At 41.1% G+C, this 19,717-nt stretch overlaps 1 protein-coding gene and 1 non-coding gene across 2 annotated transcripts; one reads left to right on the top strand and one right to left on the bottom strand.

Annotated features, from left to right (window-relative positions):
• Positions 1 to 1,401: 1,401 nt before the first annotated feature.
• LOC132608479 (small nucleolar RNA R71) lies at positions 1,402 to 1,508 on the bottom strand. The gene has a single exon (XR_009570397.1). It is a non-coding gene; the product is annotated as a small nucleolar RNA R71 (small nucleolar RNA).
• Positions 1,509 to 18,837: 17,329 nt separating this feature from the next.
• LOC132607769 (zinc finger BED domain-containing protein DAYSLEEPER-like) lies at positions 18,838 to 19,350 on the top strand. Its single transcript, XM_060321849.1, has one exon. It carries the CDS (start codon positions 18,838 to 18,840, stop codon positions 19,348 to 19,350), a length of 513 nt encoding a protein of 170 aa, XP_060177832.1.
• Positions 19,351 to 19,717: the final 367 nt, after the last annotated feature.

Below are 19,717 nucleotides of genomic sequence, written 5' to 3'. Positions count from 1 at the left end.
AACTTCTATATGCTTTACAGTTAGATGTTATTTTATTTGTTAACGTCTATCTAATTTATATTACCGATTATCTTGTTACTAATTTTGTAATCCAGAGAGGCGGAAGAAGTAACATAGTTAATTATCGTATTGATAGATGTTAACATTTATTTAGTAACATCTATCTCTTTTATGTCATAATTAATTTTACGCTTGTTTGTAATCGAGAGAGGCGGATAGTGTATTAATTAGTTATGGCAAGTAAGGTAACCGAAAGGGACTTACTATAAAGAGCATGTTTCAGTTCAAGCGTATATTTCTGGTGCTTTAATATTACTATTTTGATAATCAATTTGTATAACCGAGAGGAGTGCAATTAATTCTTCAACTTAAGTAATAATATATAAATGTAATCGTGAGAAGCATTTATACATTTATGAGAAATAGAAATTGAAGATTAAAGAATTTACTTTATAATAAAAATATCAAGTGAAGTCAGGATCCCAACACCTCTTTTTATATTTGTGAAAAACAAAAATAATTTTCCATTGCTTTATTTACACATTTTTTTAGTTAATTAATTCGCAACTCAACTCTTTTTGATTTTCTCAAATAGTAATTAAAATAAGAAACATCTGTAGAATAGATAAACCAATCTCTGTGGGTTCAACATCTTTCTATACTATTATGTGACAGAGTACGAGTTAAATTTTATATACGCCAGACACGTCAAATTTTTGGCGCCGTTGCCGGGATTGAAAAAGTCTACTACAGATTAATTGGTTTACTACTAATTTGAGAACCGTTTTACTTTTATTATTATTTTAACTTTTCAGGAAAAAAAAAAACAACTTCAGGAAATGTGTGACCCGTTCCTCTTCAAGAGAACCAGTTAAATACGATCCTGAAATTGAAAAATCCTTAAGGTTATTACGAAAAGGACAATCTCAAATTCCTTCACTAAAAGACATGGAGAACAATGAGAACACTAATAACAACCCACCTCCACCACATCAAGTGGAAGAACAATTTGATGAGGTGGCACCACGACGTGATAGGATTCTTAGAGATTATGCAAAGCCGGATCACTTTGAAGGAGAGCCAAGCGTAAGAAGACCACCAATAGCGGCAAATAACTATGAAATTCGCACAGGCTTGATTCAGACCATCCAAAATTCATGCCAGTTTAGGGGTGATGTATGTGAAGATCCCCATTCCCACCTAATTGATTTTCTTGAATTAGTTGAAACTTGCAGGTAGAATGGAGTCACAACAGACGCTATCAGGTTGCGACTTTTTCCCTTTTCACTAAAAGGAGAAGCCAAGGCATGGTTGCTAGGCTTGCCAAGAGGTTCCATTATGACATGGGACCAAATGACCCAAAAGTTCCTTAACAAGTATTTTTCACTTGCCAAAACAATTAAACTGAAAGAATAAATCAATAATTTTATGCAGACAGATACTGAATCTTTATACCAGGCATGGGAAAGATTAAACTCAGTGTTAAGAAAATGGCCACATCATGGTATCCAAGATTATGATATTTTATATATTTTTTATCATGGTCTTAAACCCTCAGCTAGAAATTTAATTGATGCAGCATCAGGAGGATTCATAATGGGAAAAAACACTGTAGAAGCCACACAATTGCTGAATGAAATTTCAGAAAATGCTATTCAATGGCCTTCAGACAGAATGATTATCAAGAAAGCAGCAGGAGTAAATCAAGTTAAAGCTTTAAATTGATTGACACAACAAATTGCAGCTCTCACACAAAAAGTTGAGGCTATTCAGGTAAATGCTCACTCACCATCTCAACTTGAGAATTATGATGTCTGTGGAGGTAATCACTCAATCAAGAATGAAAAGCTTCAACGCAAAATGAGAAACAAGTAAGTGCTATTGGTTATAGAAACAATTACTCATTTGGTAGTCCTATGGCACAGATTCCAATGGTGTAATCCTAATGGTGCTAAAAATCCTCAACTTTTTTTTAATCAAAAGCAACTGGTACATGCACCACCTGGTTTCCAAAATCAAAACAGAGGGAAACAAAACTTTCAACAATATCAACAACAGCCCCAAATAAATCATCTATCAGGCCTCGAAGACTTGTTGTATAAACACTTCAAGAATACTGATGACCTGATACAAAATCAAATTAGGGCTATCGACGAGAGGGTCAAAAGTCAACAATCAGCCATCAAGAACTTGGAGATCCAGGTGAACCAAATAGCAACCCTCATGTCAGGACAAATTCAAGGTGCTTTACCAAGCAATACCAAGAAAAATCCAAGGGAGCACCTCAAAGCTATTACGTTACGGTCAGGTAAAGCTTTTTATGATCCATATGCGGATCGACAAGGAACTCCATGAGAGGTAGAACAGGTAAATGAAAGCGAGAATAAAGAAGAACCTAAGCTTCCAAGTGAACAGAAAGAAAAAAGGAAAAAGGTGCAAGAAAATGAATTGATTAGAAATCCTCATTGTGTACCTCTCCTCTTTCCCCAAAAGATGAAATGAGAAAAACTTGAAAAAAGTTCTCAAAGTTTCTAGAAATTTTAAAACAGCTTTACATTAATATACCTTTCACAGATGCTTTGACACAAATGCCTTCTTATGCTAAATTTCTTAAAGATATTTTGTGAAGTAAAAGAAAATTAGAAAAAGTTTCTGTCGTTAAGCTTACAGAAAAATGTAGTGCTATAATACAAAAATAAGCTTCCACAAAAACTTAGTGATCTAGGAAGTTTTACAATTCCTTGCACCTTAGGAGGTGCTCATTTCTCAAAGTCTACTCATAATAGAATTCTATATTAAAAACCAAGAATAATGACACCCATATTGCTATACTTGTAGCTAGGTCAAATTCTAACCCAAGAAATTGGGGAAACGGGCCCACAAGAGTAAGACAGGAAATTCAAAGATGGAACATGCAATTCAAGCCCTAGGTGATCAAACCCACTAATCATCTTCTAAAACAACTTAAGATTAAGTCTAATTATGATTTAAAGCAAAACAACCCTAATTCTTCAATCCTCAAATTAACCATTAATAATGGAAGAAATAAGCTTAACAACAAGGAATTTATTAAACTCTATGGTTATTCTAGTCAATTCACCACTATTTTCTATTTTAGAAGTCTAAACCCATTTAAGAATTTTAACACAAGACTCATCTTCTCTATCTAGATTCTAATGATTCTAGGCATGAAGTAGGAATCTAGGAAGGCAAATACTAAAGGCTAGGGTCATAAATCTTACCTCCAATAAGAATCAGTCTACAAATAGCTCTATTCCCCTAAATGGTGCTTAGAAAAGTGATGAGAAGAAGTGATAGGGTTTAAGGGACTTAACTTGAGAAAAGAGAAATAATTTTGCCCGACTACGGCTACAACAGTCAAGGAACCGCTGTAGCGCACGTGCTACGATGCCCATAAGGCATGCCATGGCGGCCACTACTCAAAATCAGTAGGCCGCTATAGTGTCAAGGAAACCGCTACGACGGCTAACCACCAAAACTCCCAGTCCGCTATAGTCGTCCCCTAGGCTCTATAGCGTGAACGCTACGGCGGTTATGGTACTACTGCAGTGCCTACACCAGCACCAGAATATTTTGGCTTGACCATTCTCGTCCCGAAATCGGACTATCACCCGAGGCCCCACAGATACCAAACAAACATGCACACACATATAAAAAATAAGTGACGGATTTACCCGTGGCCTCGAATTTTCAAACGGAGGTCTAATTGACCAAGTCAACCCCTAATGGCCTAAAGCCAAGTTCCCAACCCAAGTTCCAAAATGCTCCCAATTGCATTGGTAACCGAAACAAACGCACTACTAGTCATAAATGACTGCCCGGACCTCTCGGAATCGACAGAATTCTGAAAAAGGTCCGTTTATTCAAAAGACAACTTTGGGTCAAACGAATTCCACTTTGAGGCTAAAACCTTCAAAAGTCACTCTAAAACCCACCCGATGACTTAGGGAATATTCAATAGGGGTAAAAGTGTCATTAGCACTATAACGACCAATCGGATCGTTACGTCATATACCAATTAAACAATCGCTCGTCCTCGAGCGACAAAGAAGTGGAATGGGGAAAAGTACCTGAACCAGCGAACAACTGGGGATATCTCTCGCGCATATCAGACTCGGTCTCCTAAGTAGCCTCCTCAACAGGACGATGCTTCCATTGAACCTTCACAGAAGCAATCTCTTTGGACCTCAACTTCCGAACCTGCCTATTCAAGATCGCTATCAGCTCCTCCTCATTGGTCAGATTCTCATCAAGTAGCACAGAACCCCAACGAACTATATAGGAACCGTCAGAATGATACTTCTTTAGCATGGAAATATGGATATATCGAATGGACACTTGACAGGCCCGATGGCTGCCAACTCATAAGCAACATCTCTGACTCTACGGAGAACCTCAAATGAGCCAAGGCACCTTGGACTCTACTTGCCCCTCTTCTCAAATTGCATAACACCTTTCATAGGTGAGATCTTCAGAAGCACCTGCTCACCCACCCCAAACTCAAAATCTGGAGCCTTTCGTTCCGCACACATCTTCTATCGACTCTGAGCTGCTAGAAGCTTTTTTTGAATAAGCTTCACTCTATCCCTGGACTCTTTTAACAAATCTATGCCCCACGGGCGAACCTCAAACACATCAAACCAACCAATAGGAGAACAACACCTCCCACCATACAAGGCCTCGAACGGCGCCATATCAATTCTCGAATGGTAGCTATTGTTCTACGCAAACTCCGCTAGGGGCAAGAACTAGTCCCAATGACCACCAAAATTAATGAAACATGCTCTCAACATATCCTCGAGCACCTAAATAGTCCTCTCAGACTGACCATCATTCTGGGGATGAAAAGCTATACTAAGATCCAACTGAGTACCCAACTCTGTCCGAAAAGCCTTCCAAAAACTGGAAGTAAAATGGGGACCCAGATCCAACGCAATGGAAATAGGGACCCCGTGCAATCGTACAATATCATAAACATAGATCCTAGCTAACCACTATGCAGTATAAGTGACCTGAACTGGAATGAAATGAGCGGACTTGCTCAACCGGTCAACAATAAACCATACAAAATCAAACTTGCCAAGGGTCTTCGGAAGACCCACAATGAAATCCATGGCAATCCTTTCCCACTTCCACTTGGGAATAGACATCCTCTGGAGCGCACCACCAGATCTATGGTGCTCATACTTCACTTGCTGACAATTCCCACACTTAGACACAAAATCTGCAATATCTCTCTTCATCCTCCCCCACCAATAATGTTGTCTCAAATCACGATACATCTTCGTGGCACCGGGATGAATGGAGTACCTCGAATTATGGGCCTCGGTCAATTTCAAATAAATCAAGTTTCCAACACGAGGAACGCACATGCGTCCCTTAATCCTCAGAATGCCCTCACTATCAACTATGGCCTCCTTGGCCTCACCTATCAGAACCTCATCACGAATACACAATTGGGCATCCTCAAACTGCTGGGCCCTAATCTGCTCCAAGAGGGATAACCTTGCCTCAACATAAGCTAAGACTCTGCCCAGAACTGAGATGTCAAGGTGCAAAAAACTGTTAGCCAGAGTCTGAACCTCCATGGCTAACGGACGCTCAGAAGCAACCAATCAGGCGAAGCTACCCATACTCACTGCCTTATGACTCAAGACATCAGCAACAATATTGGCTTTCCCTGGATGATAAAGAATACAGATATCATAGTCCTTTAGGAGCTCCGTCCATCGACGCTGCCTCGAATTAAGATCTCTCTGGGTAAACACTTGTTGAAGGCTACGGTGGTCGGTGAAAACCTCACAATGGACACGGTCCAAGTAATGCCTCCAAATCTTCAAAGCGAAGACCACAGCTAGCAACTCCAAATCGTGGGTAGGGTAGTTCCTCTCATGGATCATCAACTGAAGGGAAGCATAGGCTATGACATTACCCTCTTGCATCAAAACAACACCCAAACCCATAAGGGATGCATCACAATGGACTAAGAAATCCTTACCCTCCACTGGCAATGCCAGAATCGGGGCTGAAGTCAATAGGGTCTTGAGATTTTGAAAGCTCTCCTCACAATCATTAGACCACTGGAAGGGAATATCCTTCTGGGTCAATCTGGTCAATGAAGAAGCAATAGAAGCGAAACCCTTCACAAATCGAGGTAATAGCTGGCTAATTCCACGAAGCTACGGATATCGGTCACAGTAGTGGGCCTCGCCCTGTCACGACCCAGCTAGGGGCCGCGACAGGTACCCGGGGCTAACCACCGAGCACCGCTCGTTCTGTCGCTCATTTTATACCCTTTTTATTATCTTTATACTTATAGCGTAGGAAAAATCATATCTCGTATGGAAACATAAAATACTTTCATGTACATGTGCCCTTGGGCTAGAAAAATAATATATATAGGTATAGATATATAGCAGCGATCTCGTGAGACCATCTAATCCGCACTGCGTATCTACGAGCCTCTACTAGGGAACTGAACATAGGGACGGGACAAGACCCCGTCGTGCCCAAAATACATATACAAGGCTATATATATACACAAAATAATAGCCATAAGCACCTCCGGGACAATGGAGGGCTTCCAATCAGCTGACAGCTACTACGGATCTGGATCGAGCTCTTCTCCCTGTCTACCTGTGGGCATGAACACAGCGTCCAAAGAAAACGGACGTCAGTACGAATGAAGTAAGACAATGTTATAAGGAAGATACTCATATGGAACATCGGAATCTAACTGCCAAGTATAAGAAAACAAATCATGTTGTCTTACTCATGCTCATCATCATATCATATATGCATCATTTATAAACTGCCCGTCCATATCGGATCGGTGTGATAATCATAACGTGAGCCCGCGTCCAGGTCTCCTGCGTCCGGGGTAATATCTCATGCCGCCCACTAGTGGTGTCTGCCCATGCCATCTGGCCATGGTGTATCGCATAGCTGCTCGCCTTAGCGATGACTGCCCGGCCAAATAGGCGCGGTGTAATAGTAATCTCATCATATGCTCATCACAATATGCTTAGCTTATCATAATACATACTCTATCGGGGTGACGTAAGGTCGTGATCCCCCGATTGGATTATGGAACAATCATGGACCTTCTGCCTCACCTTGAAGGAATTAGCTTATAAGGTGAGTGTAAGCGATAAATAACATCATTAGACTTTCTATACTCCAACTCATTACCTTGTGTAGCTAATTATAGACATAGGCTCATGGATAAGAAACACGTTACGCCATAGGATTCATGCCATTAGAAAGAAGGGACTAGCCTCACATACCTTTGACGTTTAACTAAACTATCGCTCACTTGTTCTCCTTCGATATCGCGTTTCTACCTTCAAAAGAGGATTCACATTTACGTTAGTTAATCGACTATAAGAACGCACTACTATTTCTAGAGACAATTGGGCAGCACTTCCTTTGTTTACACTACTTTTCCCATTTTTCATGTCAACTTCCAACACCCACAACAATAATTACAATATAGCAATCAACAATCATCATTCATATACAATGACCACGATCCACCATTTCTCTTCATTTTTCCCACATTTATGGTTTTGGGTTCACTATCGTATTTTCTCATGTATCACACTTATCTCATGGTTTACGTGTCATTTATAACGTATTCATACTCACAACACACTAAATTTCATGATTCAATACAACTACCATTCACTCGTTTATGACCCATTTGCTATGCTTTTCTACAATTCGGGTGTCTTAACCTTCCAATACCTTAAACAACATTAAATGGTCATGAAATTTACCTTAGATGATGGTTGAACAAGATTTGAATGGATTTACTCCTCTAGCACCAAAACCCTACTTCACTCTTTTTTGGAACTTCTTGGTTTGGATGAACTTCACTTGAGTTTCACACACTTTGTTTCATGGATTTAATGTTTCCTTGTTATTCTTATGGTTAAAGTGTTTGGAGAATTTTCTAGAGAGTTCTTGAGTGGTGTAGATGAGAAAATGAAATGAAATGAATGAAAAGGGTCCCTTATAGCAATCACAAAATCTGATTTTTTTATGAACAGTAGTCGGGATGCACAGTGGTCATAAACCCCACTTTACGGGCCGTATTCTGGTTTACGGTCCGTCCTTCGCGACCGTATTTAAGCATATTAAAACAGAAAGGCATGCTGGAGATCATGGCAGTTTACGACTCAGTTTACGGGTCGTATTTGTCACGACCCAGCTAGGGCCACGACGGGTACCCGAAGCAATTACTGAGCACCGCTTACTCTACTGCTTGTCTGGCTCATTTATTACTCTTTTATCAATTTTACATACCAATTGTAGGAAAATCATATTTAATTAAAATATAAATACTTTATATACATTTGCCTCTTGGCCATTAAAATAATACATATACATCTGAAAACATCTTGTGAGACCATCTAACCCACACTGCGTATCTACGAGCCTATACTAACATAGTGAATACATAGACGAAATGAGACTCCGTCATGCCCAAAAATATGCATATATGAATGTACATCAAAAGGGTCGCCATAAGCACCTCCGAACAATGGAGTGCTATCTATCAGCTGGCAGCTACTGAGGACCTGGGCCAAGCTCTCCTCCCTGTCTACCTGTGGGCATGAACACAGCGTCCGAAGAAAGGACGTCAGTACGAATATTGTACCGAGTATGAGAGGCATACATAATGAAAAGAAAAATCAATAATATGAGGATAACATCAACATGAGACATCTGGATCTGACTGATAATCATAAATGAAGTAATGCATGCTATCTTACTCACACTCATCATCATGACATGTATGCATTATATGCAAGCTGCCCGTCCTTGTCGGAACGGTGTGATAATCAATAATTTTAGTCCGCGTCCAGGCCTCCCGCGTCCAGGGTACCATCTCATGCCACCCACTAGTGGTGTCTGCCCACGCCCGTAGGTCGTGGTGTATCCGTATCGCCGCCCGCCGAAGCGGTGTCTGCCCGGCCAACTAGGCCCGGTGTGAAATGCTCATGACATGCTCAATGTAAATGCTCATAGTAATATGCTTATCATAAAATACTTATCTTGTCATAATGCGTATATAAGACTCATGATCAACTTTACTCTATCGGGGTGACGTAAGGTCGTGATCCCCCGATTACATTATGGAACCATCATGGACGTTCTGCCTCACCTTGAAAGGACTAGTACATAAGGTGAGTGTAGGCAAGGAATAACATCATCATCATTCTAGTGTCATCATATCGTATAACTTATCTCATATAGATATTCATAGGCATAAGCCTTTAACTTCTTAGAATGTAAGAACTCATGGAAGGAATAGGGATTCAAGCTAAAAGATTCATGCCATTAGAAGGAAGGACTAGCCTCACATACCTTGGTCGTTTAGCTAATATATCGCTCACTTGTTCTCCGTCGATATCACGTTGTTACCTTCATAAGAGAGTTCATATCAACATTAGTAACTGACTATAAGAACGCGTCGCTAATTCTAGGAGAAGTCGGACAACGCTTCCTTCGCTCATACTACTTTTCTCACGTTCTATATCAACCCCCGATATTCATAATATTATTCGCAATATCATAATCGACAATCGTCATTTAAGTGCGTTTGGCAAAATCCACCATTTTCCTCCAATTTTCCCCTTATTTCTACTTCTAGCTCATCCTTGCGTTTTCATGCATTTAATCCTTGTTTCATGATATAAAAATCATTTATAATGTATTAGTATTCACAACACTTCAATATTCATGGTTCAATTCCACTATCATTCATTTATGTCACTATTCATTCAATAATGACCCATTTCTATGTTCTCCTACATTTCAAGTGTCTAAGCTTTCCAATGCTTCAAACAATATGGAATAATCATGAAACTTACCTTGGATGATGGTTGAACAGTCCTTAAGTTGAAATACTTCAATTAGCCAAAACCCTAGTTCCACCTTCTTGGGAATTTCTTGACTTAGAAGATCCTTTGATATGTTCTGACACTTATTCTCATGAATTTGGTGTTGATAATCTTAGGTTTCCTTGGATTTTTCTTGCTATTCTTAGAGTTGAAGTGTTGAAGACCACTCTAGAGTTTTCTTGAAGTGTTGGATGAAAAATGACGTGAAATGGGCTTAAGTCCCTTTTAAAAATCACAAAATCTGATCTTTAATGAATTCTTGTCGGGATGAACAGTGGTCGTAAACCACCATATACGGACCGTATTTTGATTTACGGTCCGTCCACTGTGGTCGTATTTAACCATTTCAAAGACAGAAAGTTTTGGCTGATGGACATGGTAGTTTACGACCTGGTTTACAGGCCGTAAACTGGGTCGTATTTAACCATATTCAACATTTACAGAAAGTTGGGATTTTTGACAAGCTGGAGGACGATTGCACCATACGGTCCGTAAATCACTTTACGGGCCGTATAGTGCCATATACGACCACTGGACAGAAAATTTTCCGCGACTTTCTTATTTTCCAGAAATTCTTAATTAGCCATTCCCGACTTAATAAAACATCATTTACTCAACTTTTCATCATTCCACCCATCATACAAGTACGGAGAAATTTCCGAGGTGTAACAGTATTTCAATTTACGGTCCGTATTCCAAGTCATTTTTAACCATTTGAAGCATTTGACAGAAAGTTGAAATTTTGATAGTTGAAAGACCATGGCACTTTACGGTCCGTAAATCACTTTACGGGCCGTATTCCACTTTACGACCACTGGGCCGAAATGCAAATTCGTAACTTTCTCATTTTCAAAACTCATCAGTAGTATTCCCTTCTTAGTAAAACATCATACACTCGTATCCGTTGTTGGACTTATTCATCGTACGTTCACGGGGAATCTTCCGAGGTGTAACATTCTTCCCCCCTTTTTGGAACATTCGTCCCCGAATGTTAGGTCATCGGGGATTTTAGAAAATGTTTGCCAAAGTTTCCCCTGTAATATGGCACTACCATCCTGTCACAGCATCCCATAATATCATACCACTGCCTCACAGGGCCATAACATAAAAGCAACATATTTATGGCCACACACGACCAAAGACATAGAAGTAAGCATACATACCTTATAATCTCGGCGCATCATTATGAACCTCTTATGGAGATTGGAATAGATACGGATATTTGGCTTTCATCTTCTCTTCTGCTTCCCAAGTCATTTCTTCCCTGTTGTTGTTTCGCCATAAAACTTTGACTGAAGCGACCTCTTTATTTCAAAGTCTTCGCACCTGTCTATCTAAAATGGCAACAGGCACTTCTTCATATTCTAGTTTTCCTGTCACTTGGACATCATCAACCGCAACTATTCTTGTTGGGTCTCCAATACACTTGCGGAGCATTGAAACATGAAAAATTAGGTGTACGGACTCAAGCTCTGAAGGCAAGTCCAATTCATAGGCTACATGACCCACCTTATGGATAATTTTGTAGGGTCCAATTTATCTGGGACTTAGCTTCCCTTTCTTACCAAATCTCATCACCCCTTTCATTGGCGACATTTTCAAGAACACCCAATCACTGGCTTGAAATTCCAAGTCTCGTCGGCGGTTGTCCGCATAGGACTTTTGGCGACTTTGGGCTATCAACAACCGATCTTGGATCACCTTGACTTTTTCTATTGCTTGTTGGATCAATTGGGGGCCTACTAGCTGTACTTATCCTATTTCGAACCATCCAATTGGAGATCTACATTTCCTTCCGTATAAAGCTTCATATGGAGCCATCTGAATACTGGAATGATAGTTGTTGTTATATGCAAATTCAATTAGTGGCAAATGATCGTCCCAACTTCCACCAAAATCCAGCACACATGCTCGTAACAAATCTTCCAAGGTTTGAATGGTACGCTCGGCTTGCCCATCCGTCTGCGGATGAAATGCCGTGCTAAGCTTCACTTGAGTGCCTAAACCTTCTTGAAAGGATTTCCAAAACTTGGTTGTAAATTGTGCTCCTCTGTCTGTGATAATAGGTAATGGGATTCCATGGAGTCGCACAATTTCTTTGAGATACAACCTTGCATAGTCTTCCACTGAGTACGTGGTCTTGACTGGAAGAAAATGGGCTGCTTTCGTCAGCCTATCCACGATCACCCATATAGAATCATACTTGCCATGGGAACGAGGTAATCCCACTATAAAATCCATGTTTATCACTTCCCATTTCCAAGTAGGGATTTCTATTACCTGTAACAAGCCCCCTGGCTTCTGATGTTCAGCTTTTACTTGTTGGCAATTTGGGCACTGTGCCACAAACTTGGCTATGTCTCTCTTCATGCCATCCCACCAATACATCGTCTTTAGATCACGATACATTTTGGTTGCACCTGGGTGTATAGAATACCGAGAACAATGTGCTTCTTCTAGAATTTGTCGGCGCAATTCTGCTACATATAACCTGCCTCGGTATCTAAGAATTCCATCCATAGAGACTTCAAATGGAGACTTTTCCTTTCCATGAGACGTGTCTCTGTAATGACACAACTGCGGATCTTCGCACTGTCGTTCTTTCACTTCCATATCCAAGGACGAAATTGTGGAATCATTTATACTAATCCCGGCATCGCCCGAATCAATTACATGCACTCCAAGATTAGCCAATCGATGAAGTTCTTGAAACATCTCTTTCTTTTCCGGAGGGACTTCACATAAACTGCCCATTGATCGGCGGCTAAGTGCGTCGGCTACTACATTCGCCTTCCCGGGGTGGTATAAAATGTTAACATCATAATCTTTTAATAATTCTAACCACCGCCTCTGCCGTAAATGCAGCTCCTTCTGTTTAAAAATGTACTGAAGACTCTTATGATCTATATAGATATCAACGTGCAACCCGTATAAATAATGCCTCCATATTTTTAGGGCATGAATAACCACAGCTAGTTCGAGATCATGAGTTGGATAATTCCTTTCATGTTTTCACAATTTCCTCGAAGCATATGCAATAACTTTCCCGTGCTGCATCAATACGCATCCTAGTCCAACACCGGAAGCATCACAATACACAACATAGCCATCTGGCCCTTCTGGAAGTGTTAAGATCGGAGCTGAGGTCAACCTGTCTTTCAACTCTTGGAAACTGCGCTCGCAGGCATCATCCCACTGAAATTTTGTTGACTTCTGGGTTAGCTTCGTCAATGGGGCCGAAATAGACGAGAAGCCCTCTACGAATCTTCTATAGTATCCTGCCAAACCTAGAAAACTACGAACTTCTGTGGGCGTTGTAGGCCTTGGCCAAGTCTTCACCGTTTCAATTTTCTGAGTGTTGACTCGAATGCCATCATTGGAAATAACATGGCCCAGAAATGTTACAGAATATAGCCAAAACTCGCACTTTGAAAATTTTGCATACAATTCTCGGGCTCGGAGAATGCCAAGTACAATTCTCAAATGACCTGCATGTTCTGATTCTGTGCGAGAATATACTAGAATGTCATCAATAAATACTATGACAAACAAATCCAAGAGCGGTTATTCATCAGATTCATGAACACGGCCGGAGCGTTAGTTAGCCCAAACGACATCACTCAAAATTCATAGTGGCCATATCTCGTTCTGAAGGCTGTTTTTGGAATATCCGCTTCTCTAACCCTCACTTGATGATAACCCGACCTCAAGTCTATTTTAGAAAACCACTTGGCACCTTGCAATTGGTCGAATAAGTCGTCAATCCTTGGAAGAGGATATTTGTTCTTTATCGTCACTTTGTTCAATTGCCTGTAGTCGATACACATTCGTAAGGATCCGTCCTTCTTTCTCGCGAACAAGACTGGTGCTCCCCACGGCGATGAGCTGGGTCTGATAAACCCCTTGTCAAGCAGATCTTTCAGCTGTGCTTTTAGCTCTTTCAATTTCGCCGGGGCCATTCGATAAGGAGGAATAGAAATGGGCTTGGTGTCCGGCAACACATCTATGGCGAAGTCAATCTCTCTATCTGGAGGAAGACCTGGAAGTTCGTCCGGAAACACATCTGGGAATTCATTCACTACCGGAACTGACTGGAAAGTTGGCGGCTTTGCCTCTGTGTCATGAACCCGAACTAAGTGATAAATATAACCCTTGGCTATCATCTTCCTTGCCTTGAGATAGGAAATAAACCTACCCTTTGGCGATGCTGCATTACCTTTCCATTCAAGCACGGGCTCTTCTGGAAATTGGAATCGAACCACTTTTGTGCGGCAATCAACATTAGCATAGCACGACGCCAACCAATTCATACCCATGATTACATTGAAATCTACCATTTTCAGCTCAATCAAATCAGCTTTGGTCTGACGATCACATATCACGACGACACAATTTTTGTACACTTGTTTTGCTATCACGGGATCACCAACCGGAGTGAGTACCACAAAGGGTTTAATTGACTCGGGTTTCACCCCAATATAACCAGCAACATATGGGGTAATATAAGAGAATGTAGAACCCGGATCTATCAATGCATACACATCACGAGAGAATATAGACAATATAACTGTAACTACATCCGGAGAGGACTCGAGATCCTGTCGTCCGGCTAAAGCATATACGCGGGGCTGAGTGGCACCTGAAGTAGATGCTACCCCTCGGCCTCTACCTCGGCCTGCTATCATCTGGGGGGTCTGCCCTACCGGGCGTGCTGATGAAGAGCCAGTTGCGGAACCTGTAGGTTGAAGTCCAACTCTGCCACTCATCGACGGGCAATCCCACATTATATGCCCCACCTGACCACAAGTATGACAGGCATGCGAACCCTGACGACACTGCCCGGAATGTAATCTGCCGCATTGGTTGCATCACGGCACTGGGGGTCTCCCCTGACTATAATCTTCCCTGAACTGGGAACCTGAAGCCCTCGAACTATGGCCCTGACCTGAACGGAAGGAGCGATCAAATCTCCTACCTGCGAATCGAGGAGGTGCACTCGTCACTGACTGGCCTGAGTACCCAGAACATGTCTGCCTTGATCCCCCTCTATAATCACTGCATGTGCCCATAGACCTAGCCCTTATGCTTTGTCTTCTATCACTGTCGCGATCACCCCTTTGTTGTTGTTGTCGCCCCTCCAAATTCTGAGCATGGGCCTGTATTCGGGAAATATCCATCCCATCTTGCAAGGAAGCCGTCAAACAATCTCTAAACAAATGTGGCCCCAGGCCACTTACAAATCTATGCACCCGGTCTCCCATGTCGGCCACCATAGCCGGGGCATACCTTGCTAAGGAATTAAATTGCATGCTATACTCCCGAGCACTCATATTACCTTGCCTCAGATTTAAAAACCTGTCCGCTCTAGCTCAACGGACCTCGGGTTGCAAATAGTGACAAATAAAAGCATCTACGAACTCTTGCCAAACCGGAGGATGCGCGTTCTCTCCTCTTGATAACACCCAATTGTTGTACCATAACACCGCCACATCCCGAAGTCTATAAGATGCCAACTCCACGGATTCGGTCTCAGAGGCATGGACAATCTTCAATGTCCTTAACATCTCATCTACGAAACTTTGCGGATCTTCATCCGGCTTTGACCCGAAGAATTCTGGAGGATTTAGGCTCATAAAATCACGGGCTTTGGTACTTACTGCCCGGTCACTGGAACCCCCGCTTTGTCGTTGTACCTGTGCGGCAACCAATTGTGTCAATAACTGGATGGCCTCGGTCATTGGTTGACCCGAAGCAACCGGTGGAGGAATTGGAGCTGGAGCTCCTCTTTGCCCTTTCACATTAGGCGGGGTAGAAGAGGTATTAGATAAGGCCTCATTATGTGATTCGCCTTCTTCGATATTCATCGGAGGCTCTCTTTCTACCCGCCTCTTTGTCGTAGTCTTGCCCTTCTGGGCGACTGTAGCCTTCCCCTTTGGTGGCATTCTGAAATCACAACATACTATTAGAGAGGATAAAATCTTACACTCGGCTCTACCGCACGATCTCACGAGAAGAAAGATGGTCATTGTTCCTAAATGCCCTGTAGCCACTTGTTTATTGATGTGGCACGCAACACACCATAAACAATACTCTACTATACACGGCTCGTAGACACTTCCTAGGACTAAACCACTCTGATACCACTTTTGTGACGACCCAGCTAGGGGCCGCGACGGGTACCCGGGGCTAACCACCGAGCACCGCTCGTTCTGTCGCTCATTTTACTCATTTTATACCCTTTTTATCATCTTTATACTCATAGTGTAGGAAAAATCATATCTCGTATGGAAACATAAAATACTTTCATGTACATGTGCCCTTGGGCTAGCAAAATAATATACATAGGTATAGATATACAGCAGCGATCTCGTGAGACCATCTAACCCGCACTGCGTATCTACGAGCCTCTACTGGGGAACTGAACATAGGGACGGGACAAGACCCCATCGTGCCCAAAATACATATACAAGGTTATATATATACATAAAATAATAGCCATAAGCACCTCTGGGACAATGGAGGGCTTCCAATCAACTGACAGCTACTACGGATCTGGATCGAGCTCTCCTCCCTGTCTACCTGTGGGCATGAACACAGCGTCCAAAGAAAACAGACCTCAGTATGAATATTGTACTGAGTATGAGAGGCATAAACAATGAAGTAAGAAAATGATATAAGGAAGATACTCATATGGAACATCGGAATCTAACTGCCAAGTATAAGAAAACAAATCATGTTGTCTTACTCATGCTCATCATCATATCATATCATATATGCATCATGTATAAACTGCCCGTCCATATCGGATCGGTGTGATAATCATAACATGAGCCCGCGTCCGGGGTAACATCTCATGCCGCCCACTAGTGGTGTCTGCCCATGCCATCTGGCCATGGTGTATCACATAGCTGCCCGCCTTGGCGGTGAATGCCCGGCCAAATAGGCGCGGTGTAATAGTAATATCATCATATGCTCATCACAATATGCTTAGCTTATCATAATACATACTCTATCGGGGTGACGTAAGGTCGTGATCCCCCGATTGCATTATGGAACAATCATGGACATTTTGCCTCACCTTGAAGGAATTAGCATATAAGGTGAGTGTAAGCGATAAATAACATCATTAGACTTTCTATACTTTAACTCATTACTTTGTGTAGCTAATTATAGACATAGGCTCATGGATAAGAAACACGTTACGCTATAGGATTCATGCCATTAGAAAGAAGGGAGTAGCCTCACATACCTTTGACGTTTAACTAAACTATCGCTCCCTTGTTCTCCTTCGATATCGCGTTTCTACCTTCAAAAGAGGTTTCACATTTACGTTAGTTAATTGACTATAAGAACGCACTACTATTTCTAGAGACAATTGGGCAGCACTTCCTTTGTTTACACTACTTTTCCCATATTTCATGTCAACTTCCAACACCAACAACAACAATTACAATATAGCAATCAATAATCATCATTCATATACAATGACCACGATCCACCATTTCTCTTCATTTTTCCCACATTTATGGTTTTGGGTTCACTATCATACTTTTTCATGTGTCACACTTATCTCATGGTTTACATGTCATTTATAACGTATTCATACTCACAACACACTAACTTTCATGATTCAATACAACTACCATTCACTCATGGCACTATTCACTCATTTATGACCCATTTGCTATGTTTTACTACAATTCGGGTGTCTTAACCTTCCAATACCTTAAACAACATGAAATGGTCATGAAACTTACGTTAGATGATCGTTGAACAAGCTTTGAATGGATTTACTCCTCTAGCACCAAAACCCTACTTCACTCTTTTTTGGAACTTCTTGGTTTGGATGATCTTCACTTGAGTTTCACACACTTTGTTTCATGGATTTAATGTTGTTGATCATTGATTTCCTTGTTATTCTTATGGTTGAAGTGTTTGGAGAATTTTCTAGAGAGTTCTTGAGTGGTGTAGATGAGAAAATGAAATGAAATGAATGAAAAGGGTCCCTTATAGTAATCACAAAATCTGATTTTTTTTATGAACAGTAGTCGGGATGCACAGTGGTCGTAAACCCCACTTTACGGGCCGTATTCTGGTTTACGGTCCGTCCTTCGCGACTGTATTTAAGCATATCAAAACAGAAAGGCATGCTGGAGATCATGGCAGTTTACGACTCAGTTTACAGGCCGTATTTCAATTTACGGTCCGTATTCCAAGTCATTTTTAACCATTTGAAGCATTTGACAGAAATTTGAAAATTTGATAGTTGAAAGACGATGGCACTTTACGGGCCGTATTCCATTTTACGACCACTGGGCCGAAATGCAAATTCGTAACTTTCTCATTTTCAAAACTCATGAGTAGGGATGGCAATGGGGTGGTGCGGGTGCGGGGGGGGCGGGTTTAGGCAAGTGCGGGTATGTGCGGGTGCGGGTATAGGCGGGTGCGGTGCGGGGCGGGGCGGGTCTAAATTTTTAAAAATTAATTTTGTGTGGGGCGGGTGCGGGTGTGGGTTAGGGATTTTAAAATATTACAAAATCCTAAAACCTAGGACTACAGCTTATTTTTTCTTGACAGAGTAAGACAACGGCTAAGTGCCTAAGTCCATCTCTGCTAAACCCTAAAACAAACACCATCTCTGCTAATTTCTCAAGGTAAATGTATAAACCTCTGCTAATTTCTTGTTTTCGTTCTCTTTATTTGATTATTATGTCCTTTAGTCTCTCTTGTTTTTGCTCTCTTTATTTTATTTCTGTGTGAGTCTCTCTCGTTATTTTATTTCTTGGTAGTGTTATTGCATTTAAATTCTTCAAAAGATTATCTTTGTCTACAACCAAAAACACTATACAGTTCCCATTGAGCCTCACTAATAGTATTTAAATTCTGTATTTTGTACTTATAGATAAGCATGGAATCTCAAAATGAAGAAAATTCGGTTAGTTCATCTTCTAGTACTCTTCCTGTGCCCATTGAGGGTGAGAGCCAAAGGTCTTCTCAAATTATTGAATTTACTGAATCTGAAAAAAGGAAATTGAAGTCTAAATCATGGAGACATTTTAAACCGGCAAGCGTTAATGGTGTTCGCTATGGTATTTGTAATTACTGTAATGCTCGTATCAAAGCAAATAGAAAATGCGGGACATCGTCTATGTCAGAACATTTTCGTAGATGTCCTAATAAGCCAAGAAATTTGGGAAACGATAGCGGTTCGGGGGGTGATGATAGTAGCCAACATTATTTCGATCAAGATGTTTCACGTAAAGAACTTGCTCACGCCATTATATTGCATGAATATCCCCCGTCTATAGTTGATCATGTAGGATTTAGAAAGTTTGTTGCTAGTCTTCAGCCGTTGTTCAAAATGGTGTCAAGGAACACAATCAAAAATGATATTTTGAGGATTTTTGACAATTTGAAATAAAAACTTCTAACTTATTGGAAAAACTCACAAGTAGAATTGCAATTACTACTGATATGTGGACTTCGGACAATAACAAAAAAGGATTCATGGCTATTACAGCGCATTTTATTGATGATTCATGGAGGCTTCAAAGTCATATTCTTAGATTTGTTTATGTACCTGCCCCACATGATAAGGATACTTTGTGTAGTGCGTTGATTAATTGTTTGTTAGAGTGGAATCTTGAAAGAAGATTATCAACCATTACAGTTGATAAATGTAGCACAAACAATGCAATGATGAAGACTTTGTTAGATGAGAAACTTTGTAAAAGGGATTTATTGTTGATGGGTCGATTGTTTCACGTGCGTTGTGCCGCACACATCTT

This window comes from Lycium barbarum, chromosome 8, assembly GCF_019175385.1.
Source record: "Lycium barbarum isolate Lr01 chromosome 8, ASM1917538v2, whole genome shotgun sequence".
In the NCBI taxonomy this organism is placed as follows: Eukaryota; Viridiplantae; Streptophyta; class Magnoliopsida; order Solanales; family Solanaceae; genus Lycium; species Lycium barbarum.
Note: the sequence above shows the minus strand (reverse complement) of the source record. Positions and strands in the feature narration are given on the sequence as shown.

Bases quoted from the DNA above. Each gene is read 5' to 3' on its own strand.
- LOC132607769 (XM_060321849.1), top strand. From the start codon at position 18,838: ATGGAATCTCAAAATGAAGAAAATTCGGTTAGTTCATCTTCTAGTACT.